Raw genomic sequence first — 18,568 nt, forward strand, 5'->3', positions numbered from 1 at the left:
ATGTGGATGTTGCTGCATCTAAAGACAGCAGTGTTGCTAATGCTAGACAATTAGTGCAAGGAAAAGATGGAAGAACTTGAATATTGCAGCTTGAGAAAGCATGCTTAGCAATATTGATAGTTCTTTTAAAATACTGATTTCTGTAAACTGGTATTTCCTTTTTTCTCAACAGAAGGATCAAAACCCAGCAGAATGCAAGCAGCAGTGAAGCAGTGTGTCTGTGGCCTTGAGGATTACCTGCACTGTAATAGCCTAAACACAACTATTAGTTACTTACAGCCTTATGTTTTGTATCTTGGTAGAATTAAGTAACCAATTTGTTAAAAAAAGAAATCGAACACTTAAGAACCAGTTTAAAATGTAGGTTCAATCTACCTAGCATTTTAACAGTATAATTTTCTGCCAATATGTAGAATGCAGTAAATCCCCTAAAGCATGAATGTTAATTCATTGCTACATAGTTTGGTTCTTGTGAAGTCTTTGTCATGTAGCTATTAGACTGCAGCTGTGAAGATGATCAGAACTGTTAACTGAGACCAATATTTGTTTAGAGAAAACTCTCTCCTGAAGAACCAACCAAAGTATTTTTTCAGCCCAGTAGTCTGAACGGGTTTAAGTCTGCTTGCACTAGCTGTGCCTTTATTACTTTGTTATAGAAATGGCAGTGACCTGTACTAACTAGGAGATGATGATGCATTTTGAATTTGACTACTTGAGAAGACTAGTATAACTTGTTTAATTTCCCAATGAGACCACATTAAACATTCATAACTGTCAGCTTGTTTATGCTATGGGTTTTGTATTTTATGTGACATAGTGATCTACAAAAGAAACCTAGTCATCATATTAAGGTTATTGTTTACCACAGGGGTGTGAATAAAACCTAGTATTTTCAGAAGCTAGTCTTGTTTTATTACGTGTGTATCTGCATGTATAAACTGGTAATGCATATCTTACATGCTGCAGTTTGTTTTACTAGAAACAAAAGCTGGTAATTACTGAAAAGTAAATTATATAGCATTTGAAGAACAAACACAATAGTTTGGAAAGTTCGATGCATACTTTCCACTTGCAGTGTGATACTTGTGAATCTGAGCTTGATGTTTCAGTGATTGGTCCACACTGCCATTTTAGAGAAGACAAGTTCTTAGAAGTGGGGCTAGATCTGATAAAGGACTTCTGTATTGCTGTGCCTGACTCTAAGGCATTGCCTGTTAGTATGAGATCTGGAGCAAAGTGCCTTGGATTTTCAGTCTGTGTAGATGAAGCTAGGTGGTCCTGAACAAAACATGCCCTGCAGCCAAAGGGAGTGCTGGAACACTTGGCTGTATTCTAGTTTGTCCTCACTGTATCAAGCATTATGAGGAAACAAACCCAAAGAAATTCCACTTTCTTCACCTAATGTCTGTTCACTGTGCTTGTGTTTGTGCATTCTGGTTCATATTTTGTCCATATTGGATATTTTTGTCAGTTGAAACACATGGGCTAGAAGATCTTTCTCTTTCTGACCTTGCCCCTAGCCTAGCAGTGGAGGTGCTTGATGAGATGTGGATTTAAACATATTCAGCTGAAAGAGACTATGAACTGATGTATTCTGAGTTTTTCCAGTCAGTAGCATGCTACTGTACTCTGTGCTGTCTTGTCTTTCACACAACAGTATAAGTTCTGATCTTCTAAGCAAGTAGGTAGCTTTTTCAGGGATGGAAGGGTCCTTGTAGTGTTAAAAAGAAATATCCAGCTAGCCATGGATTTATTTCTGCAGTAGCTACTTTTTTTTTGTGACGCTTATACACTTAGCCATAAAGATTTGAAAAGAGCAGGGCAAGCAGGAGGTAACAACCACATTAGGATGGGGCTGGTGGAAAAGTTTCTCTAGCATGTCTCTTGCCTGGAGGGTAAGTAATACAGAATGAAGCTTATCCCAAGTGCCCTTCTGAATCCTCAGCCCACCCCCAAGAAAAGAAGGATGGGTCTAGTGTCCTCTGAGTAAACTGTTTTAGTTTTGTTACTGATTTTTCTTTTTAATTCCTTGAAGGCTTAAATATCACAGTGCTTCTTTTCAGAATCCCTGTCAGGCTTCATCTCTCTCCTCTCCAGATATCCATGGATTTGGGAGAAGGAGCTTGTTATCTGTAGCTGTATATAAAGCAGGACCATTGAAGCTGTGATCTTGGGTGGTTTTTAGGTAACACAGATCATAGCATAGAAAAAGCAGTTATAAAAGTTTAACAACCACTCTCAGTAGCTATGTGTTAAAGGAGATGTGGTTGGTTTTGTGGTATCAGAATATGCTTATCCTTTGAGGCACTGACCCTGCCAGGTGTTTGGGTTTCACATGGTCTCTTCTCTAAACATCTCCCAGGGTTAAGTTTAAACTTCAGGACATGTAGAGACCAAACTGTGATGGTATGTTCTGAGCTTGAGAAGTCATTAAGATGGGGCTTTGGAGTTCATACTTCTGGACACGGGAAGGCTCTGAAGTCCTTACTTAGATCTAGCCCATTTTTGCTAACAGCATCTGGTAACTGTATTTTAAAAAGAAAATGAACTTTTAAAAGTTGTAAGTTTCAAAATCCACTACTTAACAAATTCGGCTTGCTCTTTGATTACTTTCTCATTTAACACCTTCATAACATACAGTGGGATACAATATTTATAAAGGGGAATTGTTAGATGTCAAAGCACACCTGCAGCCTGCAAGATTCAGGGTTGTGAATATATCCTGTTGGCGGATTTTGGTAAGCTTCTCTCCAGATTGACATGCTAGTTCTAAATCAGCAGTTCTTGTGCTCTCCAGACTGCAGCAAAAAGAAGAAGAATATAAATGAGGTGCCAGTTCTTATGGCATTGGTTAAATTAAAACTGTTCTGGTGCTTACTGTAGTTTTGTTACCAATGACACTCTTGTTTAGCAGTTCTGAAAGGCAGTATGTAGCAGGAACATTAAACTTTCAACATTGATTGGAGTGTTGTGACTCATTCTTTTCACTTTTCATTTGTACCAGGTGTAGAGAATCCCATTTAGTGTTTGAGGAGGGTAAGTTACCTTGTTAACAGGTTCAGGCTAGGAAAATGTGTCACTGAAATAAAATGTCCTTGGCAGCAGTTGCAGGAATGCACCATAATTTAACATCTCTAAATGGTGTCTTCTGTCCAGTTTTGGTTGCTGTATTGAAGGGAGAATTATTTTTTGGGGAAAAGTGGTAGGTTGGTGAGGAAAGAGAATTAAGTGAGACTGGATGACAGGGAAGGGTGCTTGGGGCTTATGCTTGATAGAGAGGGAGGCTCCTTTGCAATCCTTTCATAGTTGCTTTTAGCAATCTAGGTTAGATTAGATTAGCACTGAAGAGTTTGCCTGTCTTATACAACTTTGTTCATGTTAAAAAAAAAAAAATTAACAGCATTGTGAAGTAAAGGAGCCCAGATTTAAGTTTAGCATTCTGAAGTTTACTTTTTGGAGAGGAGTAATGTCAGGTGCAGTTAGAAGCGTTACCTTGGATTATTTGAACACTGGGCATAGCAACACTGCTTACCAGCGTCTCATAGCTTCATAAGGTTAGATTGTGTTCTGCGTTCTTAAAATTGATGTTTCTGAAACTAATAGCAGATACTGTAATTTTGACTTCTTTTGCTTTTTAAGTGAAAAAGCCAGCAGAATATAGAAAAATGCAGAAAATGAATGTGTTCATCTTCGTTTTCAAGCTGATACTCAAACTTTCCCTGTGTTTCAGGGCCCATTGTTGCCGACCTGATTTGGAAATTGATAGGAAACTTACATAGAGATGAATGATTAACCTTTCTGCTAAAGGTTTCCTATTTCCAAAGGTGTCTCTGCAGCAGTTGTTTATCAAATGTCTTCTTTTGGGCAGAGGATTGTGCTGTGACACTGAGCATCTTAAGGAAGCACAATGCTACACCACTCAGTACAAACAGGGCAGCCTGATAATGAAAGCATGAACAGCCTTGATGGTCTGTTAGGTTGGGGCTAGAGCTACGTGGATGTTGGAGTAGATAGACTCAGCTCTACAGCGCTTTCTCCTTTGTTCTGTGCAGTTGTGGTCTTCTCCAATCCAAGACTTTTCTTTTACAGATTAGAGAAGTTGCAACCACATCTCTTCATTTTCATTTCTTAATAGCTGCTCAGTAACCTGTTTGAGGTTCCCCACAAGTTTTCAAGACTGTTGAAATGATGACTTTTAACTGCTAGTGCTTGCCTAAAGTGAACATAAATTATTTGCTGAAAATACTAAGTCTTACTTCTATACACCAGCGAGAGGAGGTAGAAGTTTGTCCACATGCCATTTGTCTCATTGCTCTTTAAATCCTCTTGTCAGATCTTTGCTCAGGCCAGGTAGTCTTCCACATGTGGCCTGTGTCTCATATTTTGTAGGAAAATCAGAGTGAGTAAAGCAGACAAGACAGGGTACACCAAGCAGATAAGTTATTCCGTATTTGCCTCTGCCTGGTGTGTATCAGGGATGGGCAGACAAGGCATAAGAGGCTATGGCAGAAGGGCTCTTGTGTTCACAAGTGTCTTACTAAAGCTTGTGAGTTGATTGACAACACAAGTTGCCTCTGCAGCTGCAGGAGGGGCTTAAGTCCTGAGCTTGCTGTTAGGAGCTTTGCTTCTGTGTGCTCAAGTGTTGGCCAGAAATGCTCAGATTTACATTTGCCCTGCAGTGGAGAAACTTCTGAACTCAGCATGTTTTATTGCAGTGGTCAAATCTGAGAAGCTTAAAAGCCCCTTTACAGCCCAGCTTTTCTCTCCAATGTGTGTGCTTAAGTTGGAATATTTTTGGAAAAAAAACTACCATGGAAATGCAGAGGACTTTGAAAAAGCCAGGCTAGAGAAGCTGCTGTGCCAATAGTTGGTGGATTGCCCACAGTTTCTTTATTTGGTACTGCCATGGGTTTTAAGGAATGCTAAGGCCTGGGGCAGTGTGGTTGTTGGTTATGGTAAATTTTTTGTCTATTTATGCTTGGCTTACTGAGGGGTATACACAGGTATCTGTGAGATGGAGTTCCTGAAAGGAAAAGTCTGCTCCCAGGTCACATTTTCAGTGCTCCAGTGTTCTTTCAGCAGAAAGTTCCAGTGAAATTACTGGGAGATAGTAATGGTCAAGAAAATTCTTTAAGGTTTAGCCACTTACTATCTAAATCACATGTTGCAACACATCTATTTGTCATGTATTTCTCATGAAATTTCCCCTGACTTTTTTTTTCCTCATTTTCCTTCTGTCTAGCAATGACCAGCTCATAATTAATTTAAGTTTCCCTCTTAAACCCTTTTCTGTTTTAGCCACTTCTCAGTAATAGAAGAAATGATGCTGAGGGGTTGTCAGTTGGGATGGGCTTAGCATCCCTTTGACACTAAAAGTTGATTGTCAAGCTGCTGGCTGCAAATTCATTACCTGGGAGAGCTAGTAAGATCATGGGCTTTTTAGTTTTTCACAATGGCTTCCCAAAATAATGTTTAACTTGCCTCAGGGCTTAAAAAGAACACTTTAAATACTCTTGCTATAATTACCCTTTAATTAAAGTTGCACATACAAAATTTCAACCACTTGAGTCTAAGTTATGGAGTTTATGATACAGGAGACCAGAGTACTTAACAAGCAGACGTTTCTGCAAGTATCAACTTCTAACATAGAAAAGGAAAAATTCAATAAAAGAAGAAATAAGCAATACTCGTATCTGAGAAATAGAGACGTCCATGGATCAGTGTTTTTTTCAGACTGTAGTATTTCAGGATTGACAGTAGGAGGCATCTTCACACCAGCTATTTCTGGAGGAATGGCTGCAGAACCTGCCTAGTACTTAGTGAAACTTTGATAAAGGTAGCTGATGTGAAGCATTTAATATTAATGCAGTGGTTTAAATGTATATTTCAAGAAAAGTAACCTCTCAGTGGGATATTGTAGTGTGTCTGACTGTGTTGAATGTGGTTTTTCAAAATAGTAATGTAAGAAACATTACAGAAGTTCAGTTTTGACTTGCATCTAGGAAAAAGGAAGTTATCATTTACTGGCAAATTCTGCACAATATTTTGTTCTTTTATCACGGAACTGTCAGTATTTCATCTTACACTAGTCTTGTAGCTTTTGACTGATCTGGTGGTTTTGGTCAAACAGTGTATTTTAAATGGCTGTTAATATTTGTTGGCTTATAGAATACAAATGTTTTGCATGTTTGCTTCTGACCACATGCTTAGGTGAATTTCACCAGGAATAAACAGTGCTGTGAGTCTGTATATTAGCAGAGTATGTCCATCAGTGTTTGGAATTGCGTTAAAAATCTCACATTCAATGCTTTGTCACGGAAGGGCAAAGTGGAATGAATTTAGTCTCTTTCTCCGGTACGTTTGATGGAATATTTGGCCTTCCACACTAGTCTCCCTTTTTTCATTTGACTAATTGCAGTTTACTGTCAGTACTGAGAACAAGTAAAAAAGCTCACATTAAATTATACAGATACAGGTTGTGTGTTAATGTCCTTAAGTGCTACAGTGCAGCGTTGCGGGGTGAAGGGGAGAGTTTTTTGAATGCTGTTGCAGTGTAACATGTGGCACTCTCAAATCTAATGCAAGTTTCCACACTACTGGTTAGTGCATTTACCTGGAATCAAATGACTGTTCGCTTACAGCAGTAGAGCAGCAACCAAAACTGAACAGGTGAATTGCTAGAAATTGGTCTTCTGTAGGTTTAGTCTAGTGTCCTATGCCTTACATAAACTCAGTATTTTAATTAAGCTGCTCTGCATAGAAGAGTGTATTTTAACCAGTTTGCTTTAGTAGAAGAGTTTCAAAATCGTATGTCACATGCACAGAGACTTAATAAGGAGCAAAGAAATAGGTGCAAAACACATCAGGTGAAAAGGCAGGAGTTCTCTTATGTTGCTCAAGCCATTTTTGAGATACCTTGTATATGCACCAGCAGCTGGAGATGCAGATATTTTTGCTGGGAAATTTAGGTTCAAATGGCAGTCAACTGCTGTTTGAGGCAATTGTGAATGGTGTTCAGATCTTTTGAAAATTAGCATGTGCCTCTGTTAAAATAGGTGTAAGATGGTTGTGAGAATGACTTACATCTTACAGCGTATCTATTCAGCTTTAGGGAGAAGGGACTATTCTTTATATAAATGGATGTTTTAGGATATTAATTTCCTTTTTTGTTTTAATTTATGGCTAGTCAAGTTGCTTTTGTTGCTGAGTGTTTTCCAGTTACCGCAGGAAGGGTAAACCGGCTATATTTTTATTTGCTTTTATTGCCTTAATTGTTTACCCCTCAACAATTAATCAAAATTAACTTTGAACTTCAAGAGGAAAAGATTGTGAGAGGAAATCCTTTAAAAAATGTTATCAGAGATAAACTCCATTGAAGCTATCATTAATGTTGATTTTTTTTTCTCTAATCTGTTGGAACACAGTACATGCTGCAGCATGATCTGCTTCCTAGCTGCCAAGATTGATGTGAGGAGGGTTTTTTTACGGCCATGATAAATGCATGTTTAAAAACAGTGCTCTCAGACATAGCATGGAACTTACAGCATTCAGTTTACATTGGCTTTGTCAGCTAAATTCAGCTATGTGGGATTTTGATTTACATCTAATACATCAAAGGATTAAAAATTAAGTAGTTTCATGTTAACCTTAGGTCACTGTACTTTTCTACTCAAATTTATTCAAAAGCTAACCTCGGGGTAACCAAACAATAAGCAAATGTGTGGCAACAAAGCAGAATAATAAAAACCCTCCTAGCGGTTTGCCAGTTGGGTTTTGTTTGTTTGTTTGTTTTTTTTCCCCTAGTCTGCTTTTGCAATTTCCATGTACTGAGGTTCTACTGTTTCCTTAAGGAAGTGGTACAGATCCATGCTTTCTTTAGACATTACTCAAACTGCTGCAGAAAGTAAATATTTATTTTATATATACAGTTGAAGCTGCTTCTCCCCAGCCCAGCGTAGGCATCAAGCTCTTGTACCAGGTTCTTTCAGGCTCTTTTCCTTTCTTTAATGAAGCGACGATCGCTTAAATATCAGGGTGTCGCTGAAAACTGGCACCGGGTTTACTGGGCTTGAATCAAAAACACGCAGAAGCGGGCTCTTTGCTGCTCTTGCTCAAGGAGGCAGGCTGAGGAAATGTGTTTCAACTAAATAGTGCGGGAACACCCCGAGGAAAGCAAACGAGCGGTGTATTAGCCTAGGGGGGGTTAACTACGGCACGGAAGCCCTTCCTTGCGCAGCCCCGCCGTGCTCTGCCGTAGCCTCGGGCGAGGGGCGGGGAGCCGGGCCGGGCCCGCTGCCGCCGGGGAGCGCAGCCCCCGCCCCGCCTGCCGGGCGGCCCCGCCGCGCCTCCCGGCTCCGCTCCCTCACCGCGCGGGGCTTCCCCGCGGCCGGCGGGCGGGAGGAGCCGCCGTTTCCGCTGGGTGTCACTCTGGGGTGGGAGAGGCGCGTTCAAAAGCGGAGGGGAGGGAAAGCCCGCCGACAACCCCGGCCGCCCGCTCTGGCAGCGCCCGCCGCTCGCCACGCCGCGGCACGGGCGGCAGCCGCTCCGCTTCCTGCGGGCTGGGGCACTCCCGGCCCTCCGCCTCGGAGCCGGCGCCCGGCGGAGAGTGCTCGGCTGGTGCCGGCTGCCCCCCGAGCCCAGCCCCTGCGGGCGGAGGCCGTCTAACCCTGCCAGAAGGATGCTGGAGAGCGGCTGTAAGGCGGTGAAGGAGGGCATGCTGGAGAAGAGGAGCGACGGGCTGCTGCAGCTCTGGAAGAAGAAGCGCTGTATCCTCACCGAGGAGGGGCTGCTCCTCATTCCCCCCAAGCACCCCCCGCCGCCACAGCAGCAGCAGCCGGCGCCGCCGGCCGAGCCGGCCGCCAAGATCAAGGAGCTTCACTTCTCCAACATGAAGACGGTGGACTGCGTGGAGCGGAAGGGCAAGTACGTGTACTTCACGGTGGTGATGGCCGAGGGGAAGGAGATCGACTTTCGGTGCGCGCAGGAGCAGGGCTGGAACGCGGCGATCACGCTGCAGATGGTGCAGTACAAGAACCGCCAGGCCATCCTGGCCGTGCGCTCCACCCGGCAGAAGCAGCAGCACCTGGCGGCGCCCCACGGCCCGCGCCTCCGCGGCGCCTCCAACTCCGCCTAGCGCAGGTACGGACCCGGCACCGCGCCCGCCGCACCGCACCTGCGGGGCTGCCGGCCCCGGCCGCCGCCTTTCGCCTGACGGGCCGCCCTCTGTGCTCTCTGTCTCACTGCAGGTTACGCTCACGGAGCGCTTCGGGGAAGAGGGACAGAGCGCGTTCGTGGCGGACCTGCTTCAGGGGCTCAGAAAATGGGCAAGCGCCGGAGGTGCAGGTGGACCGGAGAGAAGCGGCTCAATAGCCTGAACCTCGGCCAGCTGCTGCTGCTGCTTTGCCGCCCTCGGTGCCGAGAAGCATTTCAAATCCATTATTTATGAACCTTGGAAAAGATCCTTTGGTGCGATGGGACTTCTAGGAGACATGATGTACTGTAACTTTATTTTAATGTATTTTATTTTATTTATTAGGGTTGTTTTCTTTTGTTTTCCTTTTTTTTTAAGGCTTATTTGCAAGAAATTTCTGAATGTAGGCCGTATCAAAAAAGTAAAGGAAAAAACGATATGCATGTTAGCTCCCAAAAAGAGCTAAAAAGTTCTGGGTACTTCAACTGTGTGCAATTTGACAAAAAAGTTACTCGTTTTTTACCCAAAATACACTATATTCCACCAGCATGGAAAATGTGATGTGTGCTTCAAAATTTGGCTGAAACCTATACTGCATATGAAATCTGTTTTCTCTAATGAGAACAACAATTAGAGTCTGGGATTTAAATTTATTTTTTTTTTTAATATTAAGCATGGTGGAAGATGATAAGTTATTCATGCTCAGCTATTCAAAAAAGCAATGTGGCTTGTCATTCTGAGATTAAAACCAATCTGTTTAGTGTATGAGTGGAAGGAATCCGACTAACTTCTTTTGCGATACAGGAATCTGAGTTGGATTTCTGCTCTCTGTGTGATGTGTTTGCTCCTAGGCTGCTGGGCCGGAGCTGGGAAGTGTTCATGAACGTTTCTTATTGTCCAAGTTCAGGGCTCCCTCTGCATGCCCAGTTTTTAAGTGATCTGGACTCTCAACCTGTGTTGCATTTTCATGGCAGTTTTTAAATGCCTTGTATTAAAGCAGTTCATAGTTTAAAATCCATTTTATGTATGTCTTAGTGTACAAATGGATTATTTTGGTCACAGTTTTCATAAGCTGAAAGTTGCTCTCTAGCTGAGATGAACTAGATTAATTTTGGTGTTTAGCACTGTCAGATGTTGAGAGAGGCGTGCTATCTTGCCTCTAAAAACGTTGATGAAGCCATAAAGTTGGAAAACAAAGGGCTAATTGCACAGCTGGTGTGTGTTTCTCTGCCTCTTAAAAGTCAGTGGGAGTTTGGCTGCCGATGCTGGCGGGAGCAGGTCGGAGCTCTTTGCCCAGTGCAGAGGAGGGAGTCGGGCACGGGCTGGTGAGCTTTCTAGGACAGGGCCCTTCTGACGATGGGTGGCTTCACGTTGGGCGCTGCTACCACCCTGGTTCTCTGGTTTAAATGAAGTGGGGAGGCTGCAAGTGGGACAGAGTAGTGTGGTCCATTATTTCTGGTCCAAGGTAAAATGTCAAAGCCATGGAGATACTTATTTTGACTAGTGTGAGGAGGAAAATGGCTTTTGGCCCCTTTGCAATTTACATTAATATAAACAAAATCTTTTAAGACTACGTATCCAAGGCTTTTCTTTTTGTGTAAATGAGGTGTAGTTTTACAGCAAGAGCCTCATATTCTCAGTGCAAGCTCATTTCTCTAAGTGTTTAAAGCAAAAGGCTGAAGTGATACTCAAAGGAAGATTTTAGAATTCGCTACTGTGTATGTCGGCACCTTCCTCTGCACTCTAAGATTAAGCTCAGTCCTGTAAGGAGTAAGTTGAGGTCTGTGTTAGCCCTCCTCTTTTGTTCCTTCCCGCAGGTGTCAGGGTCACATACCTAGACAAGCAGAGCATGTCATGGTGCAGAATCAAAGCCCTGATGATCCTCTGTAGTTACTCCTGAGTGCTTGTCTCCCACCTGGCCCTTGACAAGGCTGCGTGATGAGCTCGGGGTGGTAGATTACAGCTGTCCTAACAAAGTCATTATTTTGCAATTAATTGAAATCGAAGGTGCCCTGCATCTTCCAGGATTAGGTTCGCTGGCTTGGCAATCATAATACTCAATTTCCACGTCTCTGTACATCTGCCATTATCATTCTGCTAACGCTTGGATGTTAGAGCTGCAAGGGGATTCTTTAATGTACTAGTCAAAGACTCACAAAATAGACTGTAATTTGTAATTTGGTTCCTCTCTTTAGAGTGATTAATTACAGTTTACTGAGTAACTAATCCACCTTTTCGAGTATACAGATGTATTGCTGATCTCACCTACTAAAATACATTTTAGCCTACTGAAGGATAAATGTAACTGATGAGAATTAATTCCTGTTTGATCAGAGACACATGTATTTCTCTGAGAGAGGCAGTTATTCTTGTCCTCAGTGGATGCAAGCCTCTGAATGCCACAAAAGTCTATGGATGTAGTCTAAAGCTGAAATTTTACTGTTCTTCTGGCAGTACTTGTACTTTGAAAGCTAAAGGTGACGATTTTAGTGAGAAAATGGACATGAAGGTATGAGGAAACAACTTTTGTTTTGAATTTGCTGTTCTTTTTCACTGGTTCATGGTCAATACCCCACTTTTATCTTATGTTTCTTGTTTTAAGTTGTTCTGAAGGATGATCTGAAAACCTCTTGGACTGATGTAGTTCAACAAATTTTTGCTGGTTGTCATTGCTGGTGTCAGCCAGCCTCCTAGTGTGAGAGGTGGTCACATCACAAAATCTACCTTGATACCTCCAGCCTGAGTTGGTTGGATGGGTGTAAGGATCAAACCTTTCCCTTGTGTCTCCAAACTGTCTCCTGGAAACTGAGTGGGAACAAATTGGCTGGGGTCCCCTGGGGACAACTGGACTGTGTGGCTCATGCCCTGTCAGTATAAATAAGGCTAAATTGTCTGATGGGGACAGTCTGACAACTTTCTCACGCTCTGAATTCCACGGCGTGTGGGGTTTTTTTTGGTTTTTGGCCTATTTTTGGTTTTTGGGATTTTTTTGGATTTTTTTTGTTTGTTGGGTTTTTTTTTTTTTGCCTGATAGTAATTTTAGACCAAGAACTTGTTTGATGTTGTAAAAAGTACTTCTGGGGTTTTTTTTATCTTGCCCCTCTATTACTGCATAGTCTTCATTTGAACTTCTGGATTTAATACTGTCTGTTACTGCCTTGTAAGCAATGGCTATGAAAATAGGTTCAGCACATCATGCTCCATCTTATTGGAGCTTTGCAAGTAAATAAGTCAAGTTGTCCTTCCTCTTCCAGAAAAACAAAAAGAAAAAAAAAAGAAAAGAAATTTGACAGCATATGGCTGAAGTAAATTCATTAGGGAATAAACAAAAATGCCAGTAAAACACAGGCAAATGCTTGGTATAGATAGCAAAAGTGGGGACAGTCCGTTCATAAAGAGGTCAAAATTACTTGTAATCAAAAAAAAAAAAGTAATCAAGGGGCAGATTCAGCAAGAAAATCTAAGCTGTGGTGACCAAGACAATTTAGGAACTGGGGGGAAAAGGAAGATCAAGTGGATGTTGTTTCTGTGACATCCTGAAGTAATTCTTCTTTTTTAAGGTTCATGATATGCAAATGCCAGCTTCTGAATTATAGCTGCAGTGATGTACCAAATGTTTTCTAGCATATCCTCTTGTGAGCAGAAATACCAGTGTTGTCAAAAAAATTTGTGTGTAAATATGACTCATAAATGATTTCTGAGAGATGTGATTTATTTTTCATATTTTTCAAGATACATTCCATTTCAAATAAAGAGGTATCTATTGAAAGAGCTCTCAATATGTTGGAAGAATGGTTGTTTGGTGGGCTATTCGTGATGATTAAAGCCTGGTCTAAACTTTTCCAATGTTTTAGGCTCAATCTAAGTGCCTAAGAGGAACACTTTGAGCCTGTGTAGAAGAAAAGACCCACTCAGATGCTCCAATTAATCTTCATATATATAGCACAGTTATGAGACTCGGAGTCCTCAGTTTTGCTTCTTGCAGTTTGTGATGTGTGAGCACCCACACCAAGTGTAGCTGATTTCTGTAATACTCAGTGTCACAGTTCATGTACAGCAGGTCTTTGGGACACAGAATTCAGGCTCATCACCTTTACCTGTAAATGCCTTGCTCTGTGTGACATTAGGAATCTAAACTGAAGCATTAAATATGCCTTGTTTCTCTTTTTCACATATCTTAAACACTATGATTGAATTTCAAATAACCTGAAATTGATCCAGAAAAAACGCTTCCACCATTTGGCATTAACTCCAACCTGTTCTTTTCTGGCTTCATGGGAAAAGAAATGGGGTATGACAAGAAAAATGTGCTGCTTTGGAGTCTCCATAGAGCTGCAGCTGCTCAGATGTCTTGAAATCCCCTGACATGTATTTGTATTGCAGCAGGTCCTCATTTTCAAGCATCTCGCGAAGGTGTATTACTTTCAGTGACACAGTGTGCATTGACCTAGACTTGTTGGTGCTGTTTGCCTTCACTGGGGAGATGTCAGTAACCTCATCCATAAGAAGGTTTTTGCTGTAACAAGTTTTCTTTTCAATAGTAAACACACAAAATGTAGGCATTTGAACTTAATATTGATATGCAAATGATGGCTTAAAGATCTGATCTCTCACAAGCGCTGGTGCTCAGCAGCTTTGAAAAGTCAATTAAGCATCTCTAAATTTATTGTCTATTCAAGGACCCACCGTTGCTTACAGCTGTTAGAGGTATCTCTTATGAGCTTTTAATAACAGTGGTGTCTCTGAAAGGACATAAATATAGTAGAACAAAAGTTTTATAATTCATGGTTGTTTCTGCCCCAGCATCAATGGTGATATATTTACAAAAGTGCATCAAATACATGCTTCTCTGCTTTAACTTTGGATTAAGAGGATGTAAAATAAGACTGCTTGTATATTTATGGTACATATGAAATGGTACTAGAAATAGGGCCATTATTTTCCTAATGGAGAATATTGTCTTACTAGGGTTTTCTCTTAAGTTTTCTCTCATCTGCAGTACAATGTGGGTTACAGAGAGAAAATCTGGATCTGATTCAAAGTTCATTGAAATCAACCAGAATTTTTCCCGACTGGGACAGATGTTGACCTTTTTCACAAACGATGGCTGCTTCTCTTTTGATGTAGAAAACCCAGGAATGAAACCCCAGAAGCAAGACCTTTGCCCGTGATCTATGCCAATATTGATGATGTGTGATTAGGGTAACACTGACATTCTGGCCTTTCATATTTTCCAATTAAATGAGGGAGAGAGGAAGATGAAATAATGCCTATGCTTTTTGAGCAAAACAAAATACAAAAGAAGACCAATCTAAATGTGTGTGTTCTCCTTTCACCAAATGAAATGTAGACCAGAATGCAATTTCACTGAATTCACAACACAGCTGAAACGGAACAATTTTCTTTGTAATCGAACCCAAACCAGAACAAAATGAAAGCCTTTACTCCTTTGACTGCTTGTTTCTAGCAGGAACATCTCAGTCCTTTTTAGAAAGTGCCAAATTATTTTCCACACCTATCCATATTTTTTTTTGTAAAATCAACCATCAACTTTCAGTCTTTTATAAATTTGAAATAAGCTTTTTAAAAAAAAAAAAAAAAAGTTATAAATAGTATTATGGGTGTTTGGGAAAAGATTTTTTTTCTGTCTTTCCAGTGTGGGAGTTTTGATGTGTAAGGTAAGGACCCTGGTACACACTTCTCAGAGCACTGCTTTGTGCCTTCTGTGCTGAAGACGAGCAGAGCAAAGGTGCCTTTGAGCCTGCTAAGAGCTGAACCATCCTCAAGGTGTCCTGACACCCAAAGGACCTGGGAGCTGCTTGGGACCTCAGCATGGGGCACGATTACTTGTAGAGTCTTGGCTTAATGGTACACACTGAATTTACGCAGAAAGGGACATCAGCTCCTGGGTGAAGCACTGGGAAGTGAGGCTTTACTGCCAGCTGGCATCTGCATGAAGCTCATGCTGTGCCTCAACAGCCTGGTTGGATTGCAGCACCTACAAGTTTTCCTTAGGAGACTTGTAGAAAAAGCAGAGGGGAGGTTTCTGTGCTTAAGTGCTTGGGATGTTTTTTGGTTTTGCTTAGGCTTTTAGAAAAATATCAAAGCAGAGATATGTATCCCAGCACAGACTCAACACGGGAACTTTAAATTAGCCACTTCTACAGCCTTTCCTGGTCTTCTCGTAGATGTCTCTGACTATGCCAGTCACCAGTGCAGGGGAAATTATTGTTTGAATAGGGGTTTGATTTACCTTTTGTTTTGTATTGTGCTATGACCACAGTGGATTTTGCATAAACAAAATTTCTAATGACCCTGCTTCCCAATCTTTCCTTGCAATAGTTTGTGAGCAGCCGTAGTAGATTAACTGAACCAGTAAATATGTATAAAATGACTAACCATTACAATGAAGCATACAGCCCTCTGTGGTCAGCAGAATATTTCAATTGAGACAATTTACCCCATGTTTTGTAAGGCTTCCAGTGAGATGAAGAAATCACTGCTTTTGTTTTTAAGATCTGTGTTTTGTAAATATTTCTGATATTTATGACTGTACATATGGCTTTGATTGTAACTCACAGGAGGCTCAAGAACTGGGTTATATACCATCTAGGAGGAGATTATTTCATTATTGGTAATTTTTGTTGGGTTTTGAGGCTCAGCCTTTAGGATCTCTTGCACCTAGTGCCGTTTACAAATGTAAAAGTATAGCAGTGAACCTGCAGCTCAGAGAACACATACAGCCTGTTCTTGGCTTGGGTGCCAGAGCCAGGGTCCTTTGAGGGAATGGCTCTCCATGTTGCTGTGCGCTTTGGACCTGGGCCTGGGGATGATAATTCCCTGTACCAGCGATAGCACCTCTCTGCAAGGCTCTCAGCCCACTTGTTTATCATATCTCTCTTTTGGAGAAGAGGAAACTCGGGACCAGAGAGCCCCTGCTGCCTGCCCAAGGTCACGCCTTGGGAGCCAGAGGGCAGCGTTCCATCCATGGCCAGGGTCCCTGTCCCTGTGTGAGAAGTGCTGCCTCTCACAGCAGAGGCTGCTTCATTTTCTGTGCTTGGTGGAGACCTTCCTTACAACCACCTGCACGTGCAGTGTCCAATCCCCCTGCCAGTGCCACGGGTCCTTGGATGGAGACCTAAATGAGTGATTGCCTTGCCTTTTGACTTCCAGCCTTAAAAATTCATCCTTGCAGACAAGAGCAAGGCACAAACAGCTCGGCTTCACTTGGGATTTAGCAGAGTCTTGGAGGACTTTAGATTATTAGATCAGCTTCTAGTTATTCCTAGCACTAGGCATTGTGCAAACAGTGTACTAGGAATGAAGGGATCTGCGAGTTGTTCCTTATTTCCTAAGTGATTAAGCTCCTCTATTTACTGTGGATTACAAGGACGAAGAGAGGTTATCAGCCCCATAACAACTTGAAAGGACTCTGTAGATATGAATCCAGTGTTAATGAAGCTTTTCCAGCCTGATACCTACTTTGACTAAAACACACAAAGAAATAAAAGGGGGGGAATAATTTTCTTTACTACTCTGCTATCATTTAACCATTTCACTCAGAAACAAGGTGCTTTGAGAGAAATCCTTTTAGGCAAAGACACTTATCCCAATCTTGTTTTTCTAGCAGAAAAAACCAAAACCTGACTGGTGCACAAAGCTGTAGTAGCCAACCCTGCTTATCCTAACTTGCGGCTGGAGGGTGATGGGGCTGTCTATCTTTGTGGGCTTTCACAACAGCTCCTTCAACCATCTGTGGAGCTGAAAGCTCCATGTCCTTTCCTGTGCTGCAATATACAGATGACTTTGCTTAGGGGCTTTTCTTGTACACAGATGAACACATGAAAAATTACTGTTCTTTTGAAAGTTAGTCTTGAACTGGAAAAGCTATTTCTTTATTGTTTTTTTTCGGAGGCTGTTGCTACTCGCAGCCAGTCATGGAGCTGTGCCTCCAGCTGAGTTAGATGTGTACTGGCTGCTTTTCTCATTTTTATCACAGACTGTTGATATTTCCTGTTCCACTAAGCCACGTTTCCCTGGTACTCTGTCCTAGTGCTTGGCTCCTAAACAAAGTCACAGCTCTTGTCACAAGGCAGCAGGCTGCATACTTATCCTTTGTGTGAGTGATGACTGAGGGCTCAGCAGTAGGGAAGTAACGCTGACAGCTCTGCTCCAGGACGGCAGATTGTCAGCATTCCTCACCGGGGCACCCAGCTGGCCTGGGAAAAGGCTGCTGTTTTGGGGGGTGGGGGTTGGGCCTCTAAAATAAACTGGCTGTCCTTCCAGAGCTGAGGAAGATGGAGAGGGGTGGTCGGATGACCTCTTTCTGATCAGAGGCAGAGTCAGAGTTATGCATCTGCAGAGCCCAGAGCGAATGCTCCGATTCTGCAGGCACAAGCTGAGTTGTTGAGTGAGAAGAGAGAGGGGTATCTGAAGGCTGAGATGGCAGTAAGACATCATAACATGATGATAAATACGAACAATTAGCCATTTCCCCCTTCTCCCCCCTCCTCCTCATTAAGAGAAAAGAGTAGCTTGCATAAAAGGGGAGGATGACAGGTGGGCCTGTTCCTGTGCTGAAGATTTAGCCCAGAGAGTTGAGAGCAGCAGCTGCAAAGGAGCACTTAGCTTCTGCTGCCGCAGGGAAGCTGCTACAATCACTCCCAAACAATTTGGAAAGCGTTCCTATGTGTTTTCCTGAGGGCTTGAGAAGCTTGCAGTCCTGGCCCACAGATGGCTACAGTTGTGAAACTGCAGCCATGGGGCAATCAGCTGCCTGCCAGCCTCACCGTCATCCTTAGTCATCTGGGAGGGAGGCTGAGGAGGGGCTCCCCAGGCAGGAGCTGCCTCCCAGAGCGACTCGGGGCAGCCAGATGGGTGGGCTCTGCACTCACCTTCTGTCCTTCTGCTAGGTACACCTGATCAGAGAAGTCTTCCTGGGCCACTCACTCCAAAGGCTTCTGTATCATGAAAGAGGGACAAGCTTTGTCGTAAATGACATTGAAGGCACTCACTAGCCCCCTAGGGCTGTATCATGCCGCTGCCTTGCTGGCAGCTTCACCAGCACTGCCGTTCCTCACCAGGGTTCTGTGAGCTCCAGCACTGCAATGAGCAGCTGAATGGGTTTACAGGGCTCTGCAGAACACCTTCAACCCTGCAGTTCTGCTGCTAATTAGCTCAGAAACAGCTCCAGTGACCTGTCTTGAAATGGCCTGGGTGGAAATTGGTGCTCTGAGCTGAAGGCATGAGGTAAACATACCTGGAAGACAGAGGTCCCCTTGCCCAGTGGGCTTGGTGCTGGTCATCCCAGGAGTGGGACTGGAGCATCCTTGCTTGGTGGCACCTGCACTTGCAGGATTGGGGTCTTTCTTTCTAGTT

The 18,568-nt window shown here is 42.7% G+C and overlaps 2 protein-coding genes across 5 annotated transcripts in view; both read left to right on the forward strand.

Annotated features, from left to right (window-relative positions):
- Positions 1 to 2,960, forward strand: part of NAP1L1 (nucleosome assembly protein 1 like 1) — a 35,650-nt gene extending 32,690 nt beyond the window's left edge. For all 4 annotated transcript variants that reach the window (XM_032107925.1, XM_032107924.1, XM_032107921.1 and 1 more), the window contains one exon: positions 173 to 2,960. In XM_032107925.1, coding sequence (XP_031963816.1) covers positions 173 to 208 — 36 coding nt within the window. In that variant the 3' untranslated portion in view covers positions 209 to 2,960. The remainder of the gene's footprint in view (positions 1 to 172) is intronic.
- Positions 2,961 to 8,576: 5,616 nt separating this feature from the next.
- On the forward strand, positions 8,577 to 12,969 carry PHLDA1 (pleckstrin homology like domain family A member 1). Its single transcript, XM_032107926.1, has 2 exons — positions 8,577 to 9,138; positions 9,246 to 12,969. The coding sequence occupies exon 1, from the start codon at positions 8,678 to 8,680 to the stop codon at positions 9,131 to 9,133; it is 456 nt and encodes a 151-aa protein (XP_031963817.1). The 5' UTR covers positions 8,577 to 8,677; the 3' UTR covers positions 9,134 to 9,138; positions 9,246 to 12,969.
- The last annotated feature ends 5,599 nt before the right edge of the window (positions 12,970 to 18,568 follow it).

Source organism: Corvus moneduloides, chromosome 4, assembly GCF_009650955.1.
Source record: "Corvus moneduloides isolate bCorMon1 chromosome 4, bCorMon1.pri, whole genome shotgun sequence".
In the NCBI taxonomy this organism is placed as follows: domain Eukaryota; kingdom Metazoa; phylum Chordata; class Aves; order Passeriformes; family Corvidae; genus Corvus; species Corvus moneduloides.

What these genes read in the sequence shown, in the direction of transcription:
- PHLDA1 (XM_032107926.1), top strand. Translation starts at nt 8,678, where the DNA reads ATGCTGGAGAGCGGCTGTAAGGCGGTGAAGGAGGGCATGCTGGAGAAG.